At 36.3% G+C, this 16,054-nt stretch overlaps 1 protein-coding gene across 1 annotated transcript in view; it reads right to left on the bottom strand.

Annotated features, from left to right (window-relative positions):
• Window positions 1-292: 292 nt before the first annotated feature.
• Window positions 293-16,054, bottom strand: part of LRP12 (LDL receptor related protein 12) — a 52,634-nt gene continuing 36,872 nt past the window's right edge. Inside the window, exons 3-7 of the mRNA XM_075743508.1 lie at window positions 14,278-14,413; window positions 12,386-12,588; window positions 7,413-8,514; window positions 6,652-6,784; window positions 293-3,514 (exon numbers count right to left, since the gene is read on the bottom strand). Of these exons, the coding sequence (XP_075599623.1) occupies window positions 2,651-3,514; window positions 6,652-6,784; window positions 7,413-8,514; window positions 12,386-12,588; window positions 14,278-14,413 (2,438 nt within the window). The 3' untranslated portion in view covers window positions 293-2,650. The remainder of the gene's footprint in view (window positions 3,515-6,651; window positions 6,785-7,412; window positions 8,515-12,385; window positions 12,589-14,277; window positions 14,414-16,054) is intronic.

The following is a 16,054-nucleotide window of genomic DNA, read 5'->3' as shown; positions in this document are numbered from 1 at the left end:
GATTTATTACAGAAAGTAAGATAATTCCACAATGAATCATTTTGACTTTTCTTCAAAATGCCCTAGCGTTGTAGCACAGCTAAACCGAGAATCACTTAAAAGAGCAGCTCCAAAAAAAAAAAAGTAACATGATTCAATGTAAGTCTCGGGGGGGGGAGGTGGGAAACAACCAACCAAAACAAACCCAACAATCAAAAAACCCAAACAAACAAAAGAATAACCCCAGTATTCATCAAAAGAAAATTTGATCATTCTTTTTAAATTCACTAAGAAAAAAAATCACCGCAACAAATTAGCCTCATACAAATATGAATTTTATTTACAATTTCCCAAATTATCAATCAAATCCAACTTCTCAGTTAAATGTGTAGCATTTCTCCTTTAAAACAAATGAAACATTGTGTTCTTTTTACATCTGCAATATGGAGTCCATAGGTACATGCTATTTGGGGCTTCTAATGGAACAAATTTAGATCATTATGTGTGTGTATAACACCAAAGGTATTCTGTGAAGACTCTTTCTTCAAAATGTATCTGCCTCGGGGACCAACATTTCCATAACCACTTTCTAATGACAATTAGTTAGGAAGGTTTAAAAACCCAGTATTTTATACCAGGACATACTGTTCACATGTATTTCAGGGTGTGTTACCAGGTTCATATTGCAAAGTTGCCTGCTCTATAAGCAATGCTACTGAAATCAGACTAAAGATTACCCACAGATTTAGATATTATTCAATGTGAATAAAAATGGCCATTGATGACGTTTACTCGAGTATGTGTAATTATGGGCCAATTTGTACCTGATCTGGTACCAGTGTGACATGATCTGTCCTGAAACTTGAAACCGCATGGGTCGTTATAATAAAATCTTTTACAACTGTATTGCACATAAGTTCCTCAAAAGCACAAATCTACATAACCTTGTCCTGAACTCAGAATTTACCTGCTAACTCTCATGAATAAAATCAACCAGACAGTAAAATTGTTTATTTTTCTCTTCCCAGTGTCTGTGAAAGAAGAGGGAGAAGATATATACACTTTGGAATCCATTCAATTATTTGTTTCTTCTGCATGTGATTTGTACTTCAGAGATGAGGATTTTTAAAAAATAAAAAAAAGCCAGACAGATCTTGGATTTATCTTTAAAAGTACCTCAAAAACATAACAAAAATTCAATTTAATTTTGATACATATTAAAATAGTTTAGTCAGTTCTGCCCGACAGCATAACACGACAGAAATGCACAAGACTTTAAACATGCTTTAAAATGACATTCAACAAAGTATTTAAACTTTAATAAATAGCATACAATCACACACAAATACATTTCATACTGGATCTTTAAGCCTACTAAAAACAGACTGGCAAAGAATAAATAAAACAGTAGTTGACATTTTTGTTTTTAAAAGGTGTAGATTCTTGTTGTCACAATAGTAGCCACATATTAATCTGCTTATTACAAAATTGGAAGTTATGAGCGCTTTTCCCACTGATCTGTTTTGCTCCAACATGTAGTATCATTAAAAAAAGACATTAAAAGGGATTCTTTTTTTTTAAACAACCAGTCTGCAACCAAGTAAACCAGTTTTTAAATACAACGAATAAATAGGGGAATTAGTAAAGCAACTTCAATTGCAACAAAAATGCAACACCCCAAGAAAAGAGCCATGAAAATATATAGCCATTGCAATATTAGACAATAATAGTACTTAAAGTGATAGTGCTTGTGCACTAAGCTCATTAGAGACCTTAATATGATTTTAGTGCAAATCCCTTGAGTCCAAACAAGCTTTACACCCTACAGTATTAGGGAAAGATCTATTACCAGTTGGAACTTATTCTGTAGTGTATTTGTACATATCGGATATTTAAAGAACTAACACATATTGTAATATCTTCGGCCTTGTTTTACTTCAAATCGAAAAGACTAATGACTGGGGATTTTACGTACTATTTGGCTGTACCATATTAGACTGCAGTTTAGGAAAGTCAGTGCTATAAAAGCTTTTGCCACCAGTTTATCTATTGTATCTAAATTTCACAAATCATTGCATTTTGTACTTCTGAAGGAAAAAGAATGCTCCTGGAGAAAGTATCTCCTCCCTTTAAGTAAGTTCACATTATGATGAAATTCAAGAATATTTAGACAAAGTGTTGTATAAACTCAAAGAAAAGTACATATTTTACATTAACAATCCTTACCAGCATTTAGTATATTAAGTTACAAGTATGTTGGCAATAATACAACAGAGTCAATTCCTAAAGGAAAATAATTCTGTACAAATTCACCTGTTAATATGGGGTTAAACAGGCAGCCAAATAAGTCTTGAGCAGCCATGTTTCTGGTTTGAACTACAGTACCAGGATAAACTAAATTTGAAACTAAGTGGGATAGCTTCAGTTTAAAGAGTAATCAGATTATACTGGATACACACATCGTGTATTCAGAGCCATTAAAACGTTCACTCTAATAGTTCCATAACATCATCCAGTATAAGAAATGTTTAATAACCACACAGGCTAAAATAGTTTTAACATAATGTTCTCCTGGACTTTTTAAAACTAAAAACTAGTTTTAACTGTGAAGTACAAAACAATGACAGATATTGCTCCAACTTGTACACAATCTTTCCTAAACAATCCGTACCTAGCAGAGTAATAATGCCTCATCGTCACTAGTTTCATTTTTCACTGTTGCTTCTAAGCAAGTGTCGGGTATCTGGGCAGTGTGTACGATGCCACAGCTCTCACAGGGCCCATCTCGACTGCATGACCTTACACCGTGATGTGTTGCACTGTAAGGCTGTCTAAGCCCTGGTCCTTGATCTGAGCTGAGATCAAGTAGAGGTCTTGAACAGTCATTCACGTCAAAGTCTGATGCTACATCAGAGACTGGAATTAACATTTCAACATCATCATCCTCTTCTCTTCCACTTACCCCATTATCAAGCTGTCTCAAAGGACTTTGGTTCTGATTCACTGAGCTTGATCTCCCTAAAGTAAAGCGTACCCAGCGTAAGCCTTGAGTCATACGACTTAGCGCACTAGTGAGCTGGTGACGTGCGGGACTTGTGCTTGGGGGCTCTACACTCGTCACTTCTCTTCCACTATCCGTGTTACCCCTACTGCCGCTCTGAGCAGAGGAACTCCCACATGCTCCGACTGTGGCTTCTATTGCTGTTGCAGGTGGGACTTTCTGAGGCAAAGTGGCAGCAACACCACCAACTGCTCCCGCTGTGTCTCTTCTTTCATTTTCTGTGTCTGTATCATCAGATTCAACTGAAAACAGACTTCTGTGAGTATTATTTCTTTCAGCTTCTCTACTAGTACTTTGGTTGGCAACATCATCTCCATCCGCTGAGACCAATGCCAATGATCCAGAATGACGCGACCTTGCAAAATTAAAAATTCGATTCCAAATGTTACTCGATCTGCCAGCAATAGGAAGTCTGATTGAGGTAAATCCAAGCTGAGATCGTACTGCCAGTCTCAGGTTTTCCAGAACTGAAGCCTAAATAAGAAGACAAGCAACAATCAAGCGTTGACAGTACATTGGCACCATTCTAACAAAAGAAGAATGACAACTATTGCACAAAATGGCATATCATCACAAAGTTAAATGTAGAGTCTTAAATATTAAAAAAAAAGTGTCTTTAATATTAAGATCTGCTGTATGTAGCAATACGCTATTTTAAAAACAAAGCAGGCATGAAAGAAGTCTAGATTCTCCTGTGGAAAAAAAAAAAAATGAACAGGGAAATTAAGCAGAAATATGTATGGAAGAAAAGTAAAAGAGCAATAAAGTATTTAAGGTATGGTTCTGCCCAAATCAAGGACCTCTAAATAAAGAATGCGCTATAACCTGTATATGGAACACTGACTACAGAAAAGCAGAGCCACAGACCCAGTGCAGAAGGTGGGGTACAGCGGAAGGCAAGATCTGTTACACACAATCTCACCAAGAAGATAAAGTAGTCACTGTGGATTTTAGAGTACAGTACATAGAAACATGCCTCAAAAAGTCTGGAATTTAAAAATGAAATCTTCCAGAAAGATTTAACGGAGGTGACCTTTCCTTAGCCACTACCATGGGGCTGCCTAGAATAGAGACTAAATTAAATATCCTCTCTAGCAGAGGCTTGCAGTTTGATTTTTTCCCATTTTGGCATAATCAGTTAATTTCAGTTTCAAAATGCTTTAATACTTCTGTTTAATTAAAATTATCTTGGGTGTCCTAAACCATGCGTTTGCCAAACTTGGTATACATTTCCTAGTCATTCAGCTATAGAACAATGCATACCTGAATTTTTCTGCTTAAAACCTTGTATAACTTTTAAATGGTAAAGTAACATGAACACATTAACATCTTTGACTCAGGACTCCCTTACTCAAACTTACATAAAACAGTACCTCTGCTAAATAGCTCAATTCTCAAATAGTAGGGTGGAAGATCTGCCAGATGCCCATGATTCTGAAAAATATTCACTGATGTGTTTAATTACAGGATAAAATCCATATCCACAACTTTTTAATAAAGATTATGGCTAAAATACAGAATAATTTTCAGAATAGTCTTTTTTTCCAGTTAAACATTTAACATATATGCATATATCTCACCTTGTTTACAAACACTGAACTTCAGTGTTCTCATGCTGTCACCTTCAGCTCCCTCCCACAATCCTTCAGATGCCACAGGGTGTACGCAGTCGGGTATCCAACCAGCACTTCATGTGCAACCTACCTCTTCCCTTCCAATAGTTCACAGAATGAACTTAAGCTCATTGCTTGTAGCTACTTAAGTTTTCAAGGCCACAAATCTTATCTGAAATACTGGTCTTCATAATGTGAACTTACTAATACTCTTCCACTGTTCCAAACTACTGTACATGCATCAGTATTTTTATGGCGTATGAAATAATGGTTACACAGAAAGACTAAGAAGCAACTACATTTTGTTATGTGTCCCTATGAAAGACTGTCACTTGCAGGAAGTCTTTCAAATTCCATTATATTTTAGTTCTGAAAAATAATTTAAATATATCCAAACCAACAGTGGTTAATTGAATTCAAGTCAAACTAAAGATAAAAGAAAGTTTCAGTAATTGCACAACTTTTTAAAAGCTCCAATACCAATCTCTGACTGCAGTTACTACATGTCTGGGTTTTCCAGAATTGTCCTCTCTATCAGGAGATTTCATATTAGTAAAATCCAAGATCTTTAGGCCACCTTTGTCAGGTTCCATGATGAAAAACTAAGTTTGTCTGAAAATCGTAATGGTTCCTAAACACGTTCATGTGCACCAAACCTGAAGTGTCCCATCCGGGGTAGGGATGTGCAGGAAGCATTGGTTTGTTCCAAGTTACCTGTACCGGAAGGATTTACACATCTGGGCACAACAACTGCACTGTCTTACCAGTTAACCCTACCTCAAGGGTTTTGTGAGCACAGCTGCATCACAAACTGGTGAAGCCTCATTTTGGAAAAGAGGACAGCAAGACAAATTTGTAAAAGTACAAAATTGTTTTTAAACAGAAATATACTGATCTTTATTATAACCGTGATATCCCATCCATTAAGAATGAGGGATTCTACAGTCTTCATTAAAGGCATTCATTAATAAGCTCATTGATGTTTTAGTGCTAATTTAGCTACTAAAAAATCTTCACAATGTCTTCTTTCTGTTATGTTTTCAAAGTCTCTCATGCAAATTGCAACTTATTTTCCTCTCTTCCTCTGCAAAATCCTTTGTTGTGGATCACAGCTGCTGCTTGTGCACACGTATGCATGAAAGATTAAGTGAAATCTATGGCAGAGTAAGCGTAATAAAATCAGTACTGTTCAAAAAAAAAAGATTCCCCTTCTTATGGTCTTGTAACTATTTTCCTTACATGCTCAGCAATATTAACTAACAGCAAACTTTGCTGTATTAACTGCAACACATAATACAAGTTAATGCCAACTTTAATACAGCACTACAGCGGGATTCCTAGACTAAGACTCTTCTTCTATTTGACAAAAGAGCATTCTAACTGAAAGTCTTTTTTTTTTAATGAAAAGATTGTTCTGATAGAAATTCATTCATCAACCAAATAAGAATTGTGCTAGTGATCCATCTGAGAATCAAGATGGCTAGACACTAACTCCCATTTACTAGCTTTTACTTTGTTACTCATTCCTGTTAATTTTATATAATATTACAACCTTGCCTTTGCCATCATCTTTTCTACGCATAGTGGAATTGATTGTACCTTAACACATATACACAGTGGATATGAACTACCATTTTGCATTAGAAGTCTCTATTCTTCTTTCCCAAATTTCAAAGTTATCTTGCAATCTGAACTTATACAACATCATCAATACAGAACATACAACTAGATCTACCAATCCATTACTTCTCATGCAAGATGGATTCTATAGTGTGCATTACTGGCATTCTTTAACGAGAAAAAAACCTGCAAAGAGAACTGTGTGGTACTAGCATATCATGATTTTATCCCATGGCTAATCCTTAGTATAATAGTATTGGCCTGAAAAGAAGAAAAGGAAAATGCTACAGAACAAAAATAAAGCAGATGAAAGTTAAAATATCTTTATTTCAGTGTCCTTAAAATTTAAGCGGTCTGCCTGCTGTTTTGGAATCTTACCTGATTTGGTGAACAAACAGGAAAATCTTCAACTGGTGGAATTAAACCCTGGGCAATTAACTGTCCATAGGATGGAGGAGCTTCTCTTCTTAGCAGTTCAGCCTCAACCCTTGACAAATGTGTTTCAAATGATCTTTCAAAGAGAAAAGAAATTTCATAATACATAGGACTTTGATGTGTGTATATATATTTAAGAGTAAAACTACATCAGATTATTATAATCTAAAATAATAAGTTTAGCAGATGAATATTTATTAATTTAATTGAAATTTAATTGACAAAGAATATACAATAAGTCCTTGCAGTCAGTTCATGGGTCTGTCCAGCTGTGACAAGAACAACAAAACCAATCCAACAATAAATTCCTAAAAAAAAAAGAAGCATGGGCTAAATACAAAAGGCACCATGAGATGCTTATATTATTTTGTAAAAATTGAAGAATGTGTAATCCTAGTATGAGATAGTCTACAACAGAAGAAACATGCTGTTAAATACAGAATTGAGATATTTAATTGCATAAATGCAGCTTTTCCAAACTTTCTTTTTGGTAACAACATCTGAAAGCCTAAGTCTCAAGAGTTAAGTGATCGGAATACTTCTATCCCCTTTTAACTAACTTCTTTTTACTGTCAAAGAAGAAGGAGCAATGCCTTCAGAAATCACATGCAACAATAAATTTATGTCAATAAAAATCCTTCAAGTATAAAAGATATGAAAATATTTTAAAAATTTAAGTTCTCGAGGTGATCTGTCCTACTTACCTTCGCTCAAACATCCTGAGTGAGTACAATTTACAAGTACATCCCAGTGCAATGACAAGCAGCAATCCACAAATAAGACTCCCAATGACAGCTGCAGTTATTACTCTAGTGGGCACAATGACTGGGCAATTCTCTTCGTCACTGCCATCGCCACAGTCATCTTGAGAATCGCAAACCCAGCTCTCAAACACACAGCGGTTATTTTTACAATGAAAATTTCCTGGCTGACAGAAGAAACAATTTTTTTCATCTGAACCATTAGGGCAATGGTTCTGGTAGTTGCAGCGATCTGACCGAGGGTAGCAAACACCATTTCGAGAGCAGGGAAACTCATCTCTTTGGCACATGGTGCAGTTGGTTTCATCCCTTCCGTTTGGACAGTGCCAGTAGCCATCGCAGCGTTGCTGCTCAGTGTAGCAACCCCAATTTCCACCACATGGAATTTCCCATGGCAAACAGAAGCCATCTACTTGATAGGTGGCATTGAATCCTCGTGCAGCATTCACTTTGTCAGCACAAAAATGCACTCTTATCTGTCCTGAGGATGAAACAACTGTGAGGGGAGCATGAGAGTCAAATGCTGTTAGCACGCGCAACAGCCTCCGGGGATTCTCCTCTAATCCATCATATATTTTGACATAGTCTCCATAACCTGTACCATCAAGTTTAAAATCAGTGAATCGCAAAATTACTTTGCGATGGTCACCAGTGTCTATCAGCCAGGTGCAGTTGCTTCCAGGTGGATAGAAGTCAGGATAGTTGGGAGAACTGAAAGTACCATAAAAGTATTTTAACCACTGCCCACATGTTGGCACATCACAGTCTATTTCATCTCCTAGGTCAAGACAATCAATGTTACCATCACATTTTAAAGACTCTGGAAGGCAAGTGTAAAGCTTGGTGAAGCGAGAAAGACACTGGAACTGACTGTAAGCACAAGGTTGAAAGGAAGAAGCTGTCGGAGGATTAGCTTTGGCACAGATTTCTTCGTCCGAGTTGTCTCCACATTCATCCATATTATTACATTTCCAACTTTCTGGAATACACTTCCCATTAGCACAATGAAACTGGTCACAGTCACAACTTGGTTCATCAGATTTCCCTGAAAGAAAAATATTATCTTTTTAGAATTTAGTACTTTATGGTCTGTGTTGCATATTTATTTGCTGCACCAGGTATGTAAGAAGGGAAAAAACAACTATTTAAATTCTCTGTAAGTCATCACAACTTTCAGTAAGTTTCAAGATAAAAGTTTTTTTCAAGCTGAAATTCTGCCAGCATATCAGCATGAGCCTCATCCTTAGCTGCTTTCAGTCAAATAACTTTAACCCAAGCAAGAAAACAATGCTCATTTATAGTGATTGAAAAATCTGGCTTCTAAGGTACTAAAAATAAGTCAAAAAATACCATTTCTCTTCTCTATATCACTCAAAATACAGAAACATTTTGTCCAGTTACCTCTTCAAATTCTTTCTTGTAAAAGCAGTCAGACCTCTCCTATTTTCGTAAGTTCCTACTTGGTACCAAAAGTTCTATGGCAAGAGAGAAGCTGACAGTTGAAGATTACCTGTTATCACCAACCAAAGACAGAAACCTCTTTCCTCACCTCTTCCCACTGTTTGTTCCAGCCTCTCCTCCAGCAACTAAGAGAAGAGTGCAGCAAAAGCAGAAACACATACTTAAAGCATACAAAACCATAAAAAATTATGCTTTAAAAGTTAAGAATCCAAGTATGGTCCAGAAAATATGGAAGTGTAGGGTTTGGGGTTTTTTGGTTGGTTGGTTTGGCTTTGTTTTGGGTGTTGGTGTTTGTTTTTTTATTCAGAAAAAAAAAGTCAAGAGACACCTTTATTTAAGAAACTGTGGTCTACAGGCTACTACCACACTTTTAACATCAAGAATATTTTTTCAGCGATTCATTTATTAAAGTTCCAACCATGGTAAACACTGAAGCATACCTGAGAAGAAAGCTGTTTCAGCTCTGCAACTACTTAGCTGAGTTAAATACCGCTGTATCATTTAAAATCACTGTGATTTCTAAAAAACATGGTACAGACTGTAAAACTGGCTATTAAACAAACTGCCACGGTCAATCCTCCAAATATTTTCAAAAACATCTGCAATGCAGATAGTCCTACACAGCAGTAATTCAGGAAGTAAATTAGACAAATATATACCAAATCTAAGTAATGCTATACTTAGGGTTTTAAAAAAGAAACAGAAAATACAGCACGATGAACTTACTGAAACACTTTCCCAGAAGTAGTATGTTCTATCTTGCTTTACAAAATAACAATTCAGATTGGAAGGGATCTCTGGAGGTCACCAAATCAAATCATGTGCTCAAAGCAAGGCTAACTGAAGTTTGATTGGGTTGTTTGGGGCCCTGTCCAATCAAGTATTTTCAAAGTTCCAATGCTTAACCACACAAAGTGATGCAAGTCCTCGTATCTAGCGTGAATTTCCCTTGCTGCAACTAATCTGCTGTGATAGGTCAAGTCATATCACACCTCTGTTCTCCTTTTTGCTGTTTTAGTATCTTAGCATTAAAAAGAAATACTCTACCTTGAAATAATTTTTTATAAAAGGTGTAACATCAGCATTTTAAAAATTTCACAAATGATATGGTTTTTAAAAAATGAATGCAGGAAAAAAATGAAACCAACAAGACTGATAAATGTTATAAGCGCTGCTGAAGAGTGTTTAAGTCAACAAATTTGCTGACAGAGAGTAAAAGGAGAGCAAAATTTATGTGCTGCTAGTGATTAAAGTTTTAGAAAATGTTTATTTCAGTAAGAAAAAAATCCAAACCAGATCTAGTGTAAATGATTCGATCTTCTTGTTCTCTTACATATATGTGTGTATATATATGTATTTTTATATATATTATATACACACACACATTGTTCGTAATATTAGTATGGCAAGTACTTAGTATGAACCTTGGCCTTCAATTTGAAACTTGCAGAAGTGAACTTCTAGACTTCTTCAGCCTAAATTGAATGACTGTGCCCCACAGGTGGCGGGCAATATAGTAGAATATGCATAAGAAGTCACTGAACTTGCTCAAGTACTGATTATACTCTAGCTCAATGCTTCTACCTTGCAGAACCTGGAAAAAGGTTGAGTAGAAAGCTATAACATGGAGCTGTAAATATTAATGGCAACACTGTAGTAACAAACCAGGGTATGATTTCAACCTAAGCTCTTCCTTCTGCAGGCTTTTAAACATCCCAGAAAAGAACTGCCTACTTGATCCTGATCCAAACACAAAAAAAAACCCCAAACCAAAATATTTTTTAAAAGACATTTCAAAACATTAAAGTCTTAAGTACTTTAAACTGAGTACCACTGCATGATGCTAACAAGAAATCACATAACAGTAAAAATTACTTATTGTTGAAAATGTTAAGGCTTCTTTCAAAAGGGGTTACATATTCAAATTTTTTCAAGATCAGAGGAAAAGAGAGGAAAGGATTTTCAGAAAAACTCTACTAAGCCTGTGGCTTGCCTCCTCTGCCCACTGCACACCCTTATCCAAAATGTCCTTCCTTCTCAAAGCCCCTCGGGCAGGAATGCTGCCTTCCCTCTGTGCCGAGGAGGAGAGGGAGATAAGCGGGGCAGAAGCCAATGCCTCACACAGGATAACAGCATGTGCTTGGGCAGTTAGCAGAAATAGTAGTAGAGGATGACTGATTAAGACAGCGGCTTTTTTTTTTTTCCTCGTCATGTTTTTTTGTGAGACAGTAAGCAAAACACAGGTAGAACATTGCCCTGAAAGCTGAGCCAGCATCAAACGCAAGGCTGCATGACTTCTCCCAAGACTTGCTAAGCTGCAAAGAAGCTAAAGCTTAGAGGAAACTTTTCTGTAGGCTTGAAAACAGGCAATAGAAAGGGATAAGCCTCCTGGAAACTTCAGGTTTGTGAAGCACTGACGGTGAAGGAAGCCAGGAAGGTACCATCACAGGAAGACAGAAAGAGTGCAGAACACAACAGGCACAAACATGGCTTAGGGTAGAGGAGATCAGGGCTCATTTTATTCAGTCTTGGAGGAGTAGTTTTGAAGATGGGTGGCAGTGGATAAGTGTAAGAGTATGAATTGTTTTATGCAGGAGAGGAGTTACAAGTTAGTGCACAGAGATGTGTTAGTGGAGCAGGTCAGAGAGTGGAGTATAAGCATACACTGAGGAAGCAAGAGAAAGTGAAACCATTATGAAAACAAAGAGGAATCTAATTGAGTATTTTTGATGATCAGGACATAGAAAACCATGATCATGCTATTATATAAAATCTTAATATCGCGTAAGGCCACAAAAAAGTTTGGAGCTAGTATTCACCTAGGACTGTCTTCCTCCCCTCTCTTGGTAACAGCTACCAGAGCAAGAATTGTCCACAAAACAGTTTCAAACTATTACTACTGTTAAACAGCTTATATTGCATACTTGAGTTATACAAGTTTTGCATGTACAAAACCATGTCTATACTTGGCTAGAGTAATTAATCATGTTAAAAGGTTTTTAAATTGTGGGGTTTTTTTTCTAAAAAGAGAGTATACCTTCTACAAATGGGAAAAAATGATGCAAATGTAAAAACATGCCACCGTTTCTTCCTTCTTTTGCCCTATTTATGCTACTCAGAAGTTTACCCAACTATTTTAAGAACTAATTTTATTCTGATAGAAAAATTTCAAATCTTAAAGCTATGTTAAAAAAACCTTGCAAATTGCCTAGAATTAAAAGTGAACTCCCCATCCCCAATCATTTACTCTGCTTATCACTGTGAACACTAATTCTCGCTTTGAATAGTCAAGTTGTGCATGGGATCAAAATAATCTACACAATGTATACTTCCAATAACCTTTGAATCAATTACAGGAAATGCATATACCATACTCGGCTGCAAGGAAGTAGTTCTTGAAACAGAAAACAAAAAATGAAACCATAAAACTGAACTAGGTATCATTTGAAACATACCAGCAAAGTAGGCTAATCTGAAGCCTTTTCTGGAGATGCTATCATCTGAATGAAATCTGATCCAAACATGATCCTGTGAAGAGATGTATGGTGAAGGAATGGAGGAGCCGCATGCTCTATAGCCTTCAATATTCTTGTAGCTTCCAATTGTTAACCAATCTGAGCTGCATCGTCGTGATCCCTGAACATCAAAATCTTGAAAGCTGGGGGGGGGGGGGGGGGGGGGGGGGGGGGGGGGGGGGGGGGGGGGGGGGGGGGGGGGGGGGGGGGGGGGGGGGGGGGAGAAAGAAAGGAAAAAAAAAGAGGTCAAAATTGCTACTGACTGGATATTACACAACAAGCTCAGGCCAGTTGGATGGGGCTTTGAGCAACGTGGTCTAGTGGAGGTGTCCCTGCCCATAACAGGGGCAGGGCTTGGAACTAGATGATCTTTAAGGTCCCTTCCAACCCAAACCATTCTAGGATTCTAAGCTGATGAATTGCTACACACAAAAATGGAAGTTAGCTGTAAGTTCTTTCTGGTCTGAAATAAAAAGAGCAGCTTCTCTAACCGTGTAAGAACAGGATTTAACCTTGTGGTGATGATACTTTTATTTGGACAGAAGAATCCATTCTGTTAACCTAAATACTGCATCCACTACTTAAAGAAGATCGTTTTGCTATAAAAAAACACATTAAGCCTTCATCTAAAAAAAAAAACAAAGAATTAAATAATTCTGTTAATGAAATTGTCTTTATGAGTCTCACTTAATGACTTTCATATACTACTAAGGGGTTTTATTTAACCCAAATTTCATCAGAACTTTAGCTAATGTTACACTTAGCCGATGATATGACTTGACATTATAAATACAGCTAAATTGTTCAAAGCTGTAATTTCAGGCAATTTCCCAGTTGCACTACTCAGTTACCCAATGGGTATGTCATGGTATGGCTACAGCTATACCAAGACATGCTGCCATGGTAATGAAGTGTGAAGGGAAGACAGTCTGGGCAAAACAGGTCAGTACAAACAACACAGCAGTAAACCAGAAATGAAATGTGAAGTGTATGCTAGGTAGATGAGTGGAAGGAAACAATGTGAGAGGAAAAAAAAAAGGGTTTTATGAAAAATAAACTGTATGAAAAAGTTTAGAAAGCATTCTAGTAGATGAACAGCTCTACCTACTTTACATTGCATTTGTGCCAGTTTAATATTTAGTAGAAAGGCTGTTTAAATTAAAAAGCAGTACTTCAAAAGAGTAACTGATGTCAAAGCAAATACTTCATAATGAAGAGCTGCTTCTTAGGTCAGCAGGTCTGTACTGGAAACGTAAGTAAATCTGCAGCTAATGCAGTTTCATGATCAGCCTGTGAAGCAGTACTAATTTGTATCTTGATGCTAAAACAAGCCTAGATTTCCCTTGTGGCAGTAATGGGGAATGAACTCATGAGAACCTGAACCTACGATACAACTTTTTTACATTACTTTAGAAAAGTTATAAGGTACGTGAAACTGTGAGGAGCTCCCTGCACCAAAACTCAGCATTTCCCAAACTGCAATCGTATCTATTGATTTACTATTTATACCCAGAAGACTCCATAGCAATGAAGCATTATAGAATTTCCCCTACACATTTTTAAATGCAAAATTCTTGTATTTCAGAGACATTAACAAGAATCAAATAAAAGAGCACATAGAAACTTTTTCTAGTCGCCAACCCTCCAGCTGAAAACAAATGCTACATGGCTGTGTAAGAGCAAATCAGAAAAAAGGAAAGGCAGAAAACAAACAAAACAGAAATCCTACCTTTACAGGAAGGAAGAGGAAATTGGTAAATACACAATTGACAGTTAAAAATGTCTAGTCAGTACTTCTTCAATCCATGTAGTTAATACAGGAGCACTGTTACCTTATAGTAATGATCTCCCCTGGGTTTGCATGGATGTACCAGCTACAGTTGATTCGGGCAGGATACTCAGAGGGCCACCCTGGACTTGTGATTGTCCCACTTGGTGATCGAATTTGTTCTGGAATATCTCCACAAGCTAAAAAAATACATATATATTGAAAGCAACTTGATTAATGCCGTTTTTTAAAAAGCCAGTAGGACAAAAATCAATCAACACTTATCAGGGAAAATCTCCTACTGAGTTAGATGAGGTAGCATCAAAAGCAATGTGTAAAGGAGTTCATAATGGACAGAGGTCACAACATGTCAACCAAAAGATGTTTTCCAGTGTTGCCAGTATAGAAGTTTATACTAATGTCAATTAGTACTACAGATTAAAAACAGATCACTCTATACAGACTTTGACAACTTTATCAGTAATGTGAAAGATTTTGTATTTCCTAATTTTAGTTTTAGCCTTCACAAAGACTCAGTTCAATTTAACTATGCATTTACACCTTATGCTGAAAAATGCATTAGAAGGTGAAAAATAAATTAAAGCAAAATAATCAAGTAGTTGAAATTTCCTGTCTTAGGAAGACCCAGTTCCTGGCCCTCATTTAAATATCCCTTCTAGCCCTTGGCATGGAAATTGTCTTCATAAATGATTCCAATGCTTGGAAGGCAAAGAGCACTTCCGGCAGCACACTTCATTTACAGATATTAAAAAAGTTAGGTTTACAAGAGATTATTCTTAATAGGGACTTCTGTAACTACATTTCCAATAACGGACTAGAAAGATTGTATTTATAGGACTAATTCTATGCAACTGAAGTAACTCAGCCATTTGTATTCTTACTTTATTATAGGTGTAGCTTTCTGTATTGGCCTTAACTCAGTTGCTCGTTCCTTTCACTGGAGCGTTCTCAGCTCTGTTCATTTTATTTCAAGTAATGTACATATTAGTTTTGTGGTTTTGTTTTGCTGTTGTTTTTTTTTTCCCCTTTAGCGGCCTTATATCCAACACCTGTCATGAAGCATATTCACAACCTTCACAAAAATAGGAAGGCCAGAATACTCTCGCTACAGAATCTGAAATTATGAGGAAGTTTCAGAGGTCAGAAAACACATTAAAAATTAATTGCCTTCTGTGCTTTTATTTTACAATTTCCTCACTGCTAGTCCAAAACTTGTGGGCTCTCGAAGTTTACTGGTAGCACAATCAGTTACGCACACTAGTTTAACACAAGAACTATTACAAATGAGGAGACATTTTCATTATTGTCTGATGATCAAAAGCTTTTAATTTTTTTTAAATTCTGAATATGTATTTGGTTAAAATAACAAATCAGAACTGATGCAGTGAACAAACATGATGAAGAATGAACTGCATTTGTAATAGTGCCAAAGTTGTAATAATGCAATCTGTAAACAGGTTATCAATTTTTTTTCTATTTTTATCCACAATCAAACTTTTAAGATCATTTTTCAAAACTATAGGGACCTGAAATTATTGATGAGCTCCAATACAATAAGAAGTTATATTCTTAAATGATTATTATTACTTAAAAATATTTCTATATGGCATGACAAATACATTTCTAAAAATAGGTTTTAAAGGATTAAAAGACAAAAAAGCTGGCATATGCCTGCATTTTCTGTATTAGTGTAAATATAGAACTCTAGAAACAAAAATAAAACTCCACAAATTTACTGCTTTCATGTACAGTTGTAAGAAAACATTGTTTTAAACAGGTTTTTTATTAGAGCTTTATTCATGCTGCACAGTTAAGTATCA

Source organism: Balearica regulorum, chromosome 2 (genome assembly GCF_011004875.1).
Source record: "Balearica regulorum gibbericeps isolate bBalReg1 chromosome 2, bBalReg1.pri, whole genome shotgun sequence".
Taxonomy (NCBI): Eukaryota; Metazoa; Chordata; class Aves; order Gruiformes; family Gruidae; genus Balearica; species Balearica regulorum.
The sequence above is the reverse complement of the archived record's forward strand: the minus strand, read 5'-3'. Positions and strand labels throughout refer to the sequence as shown.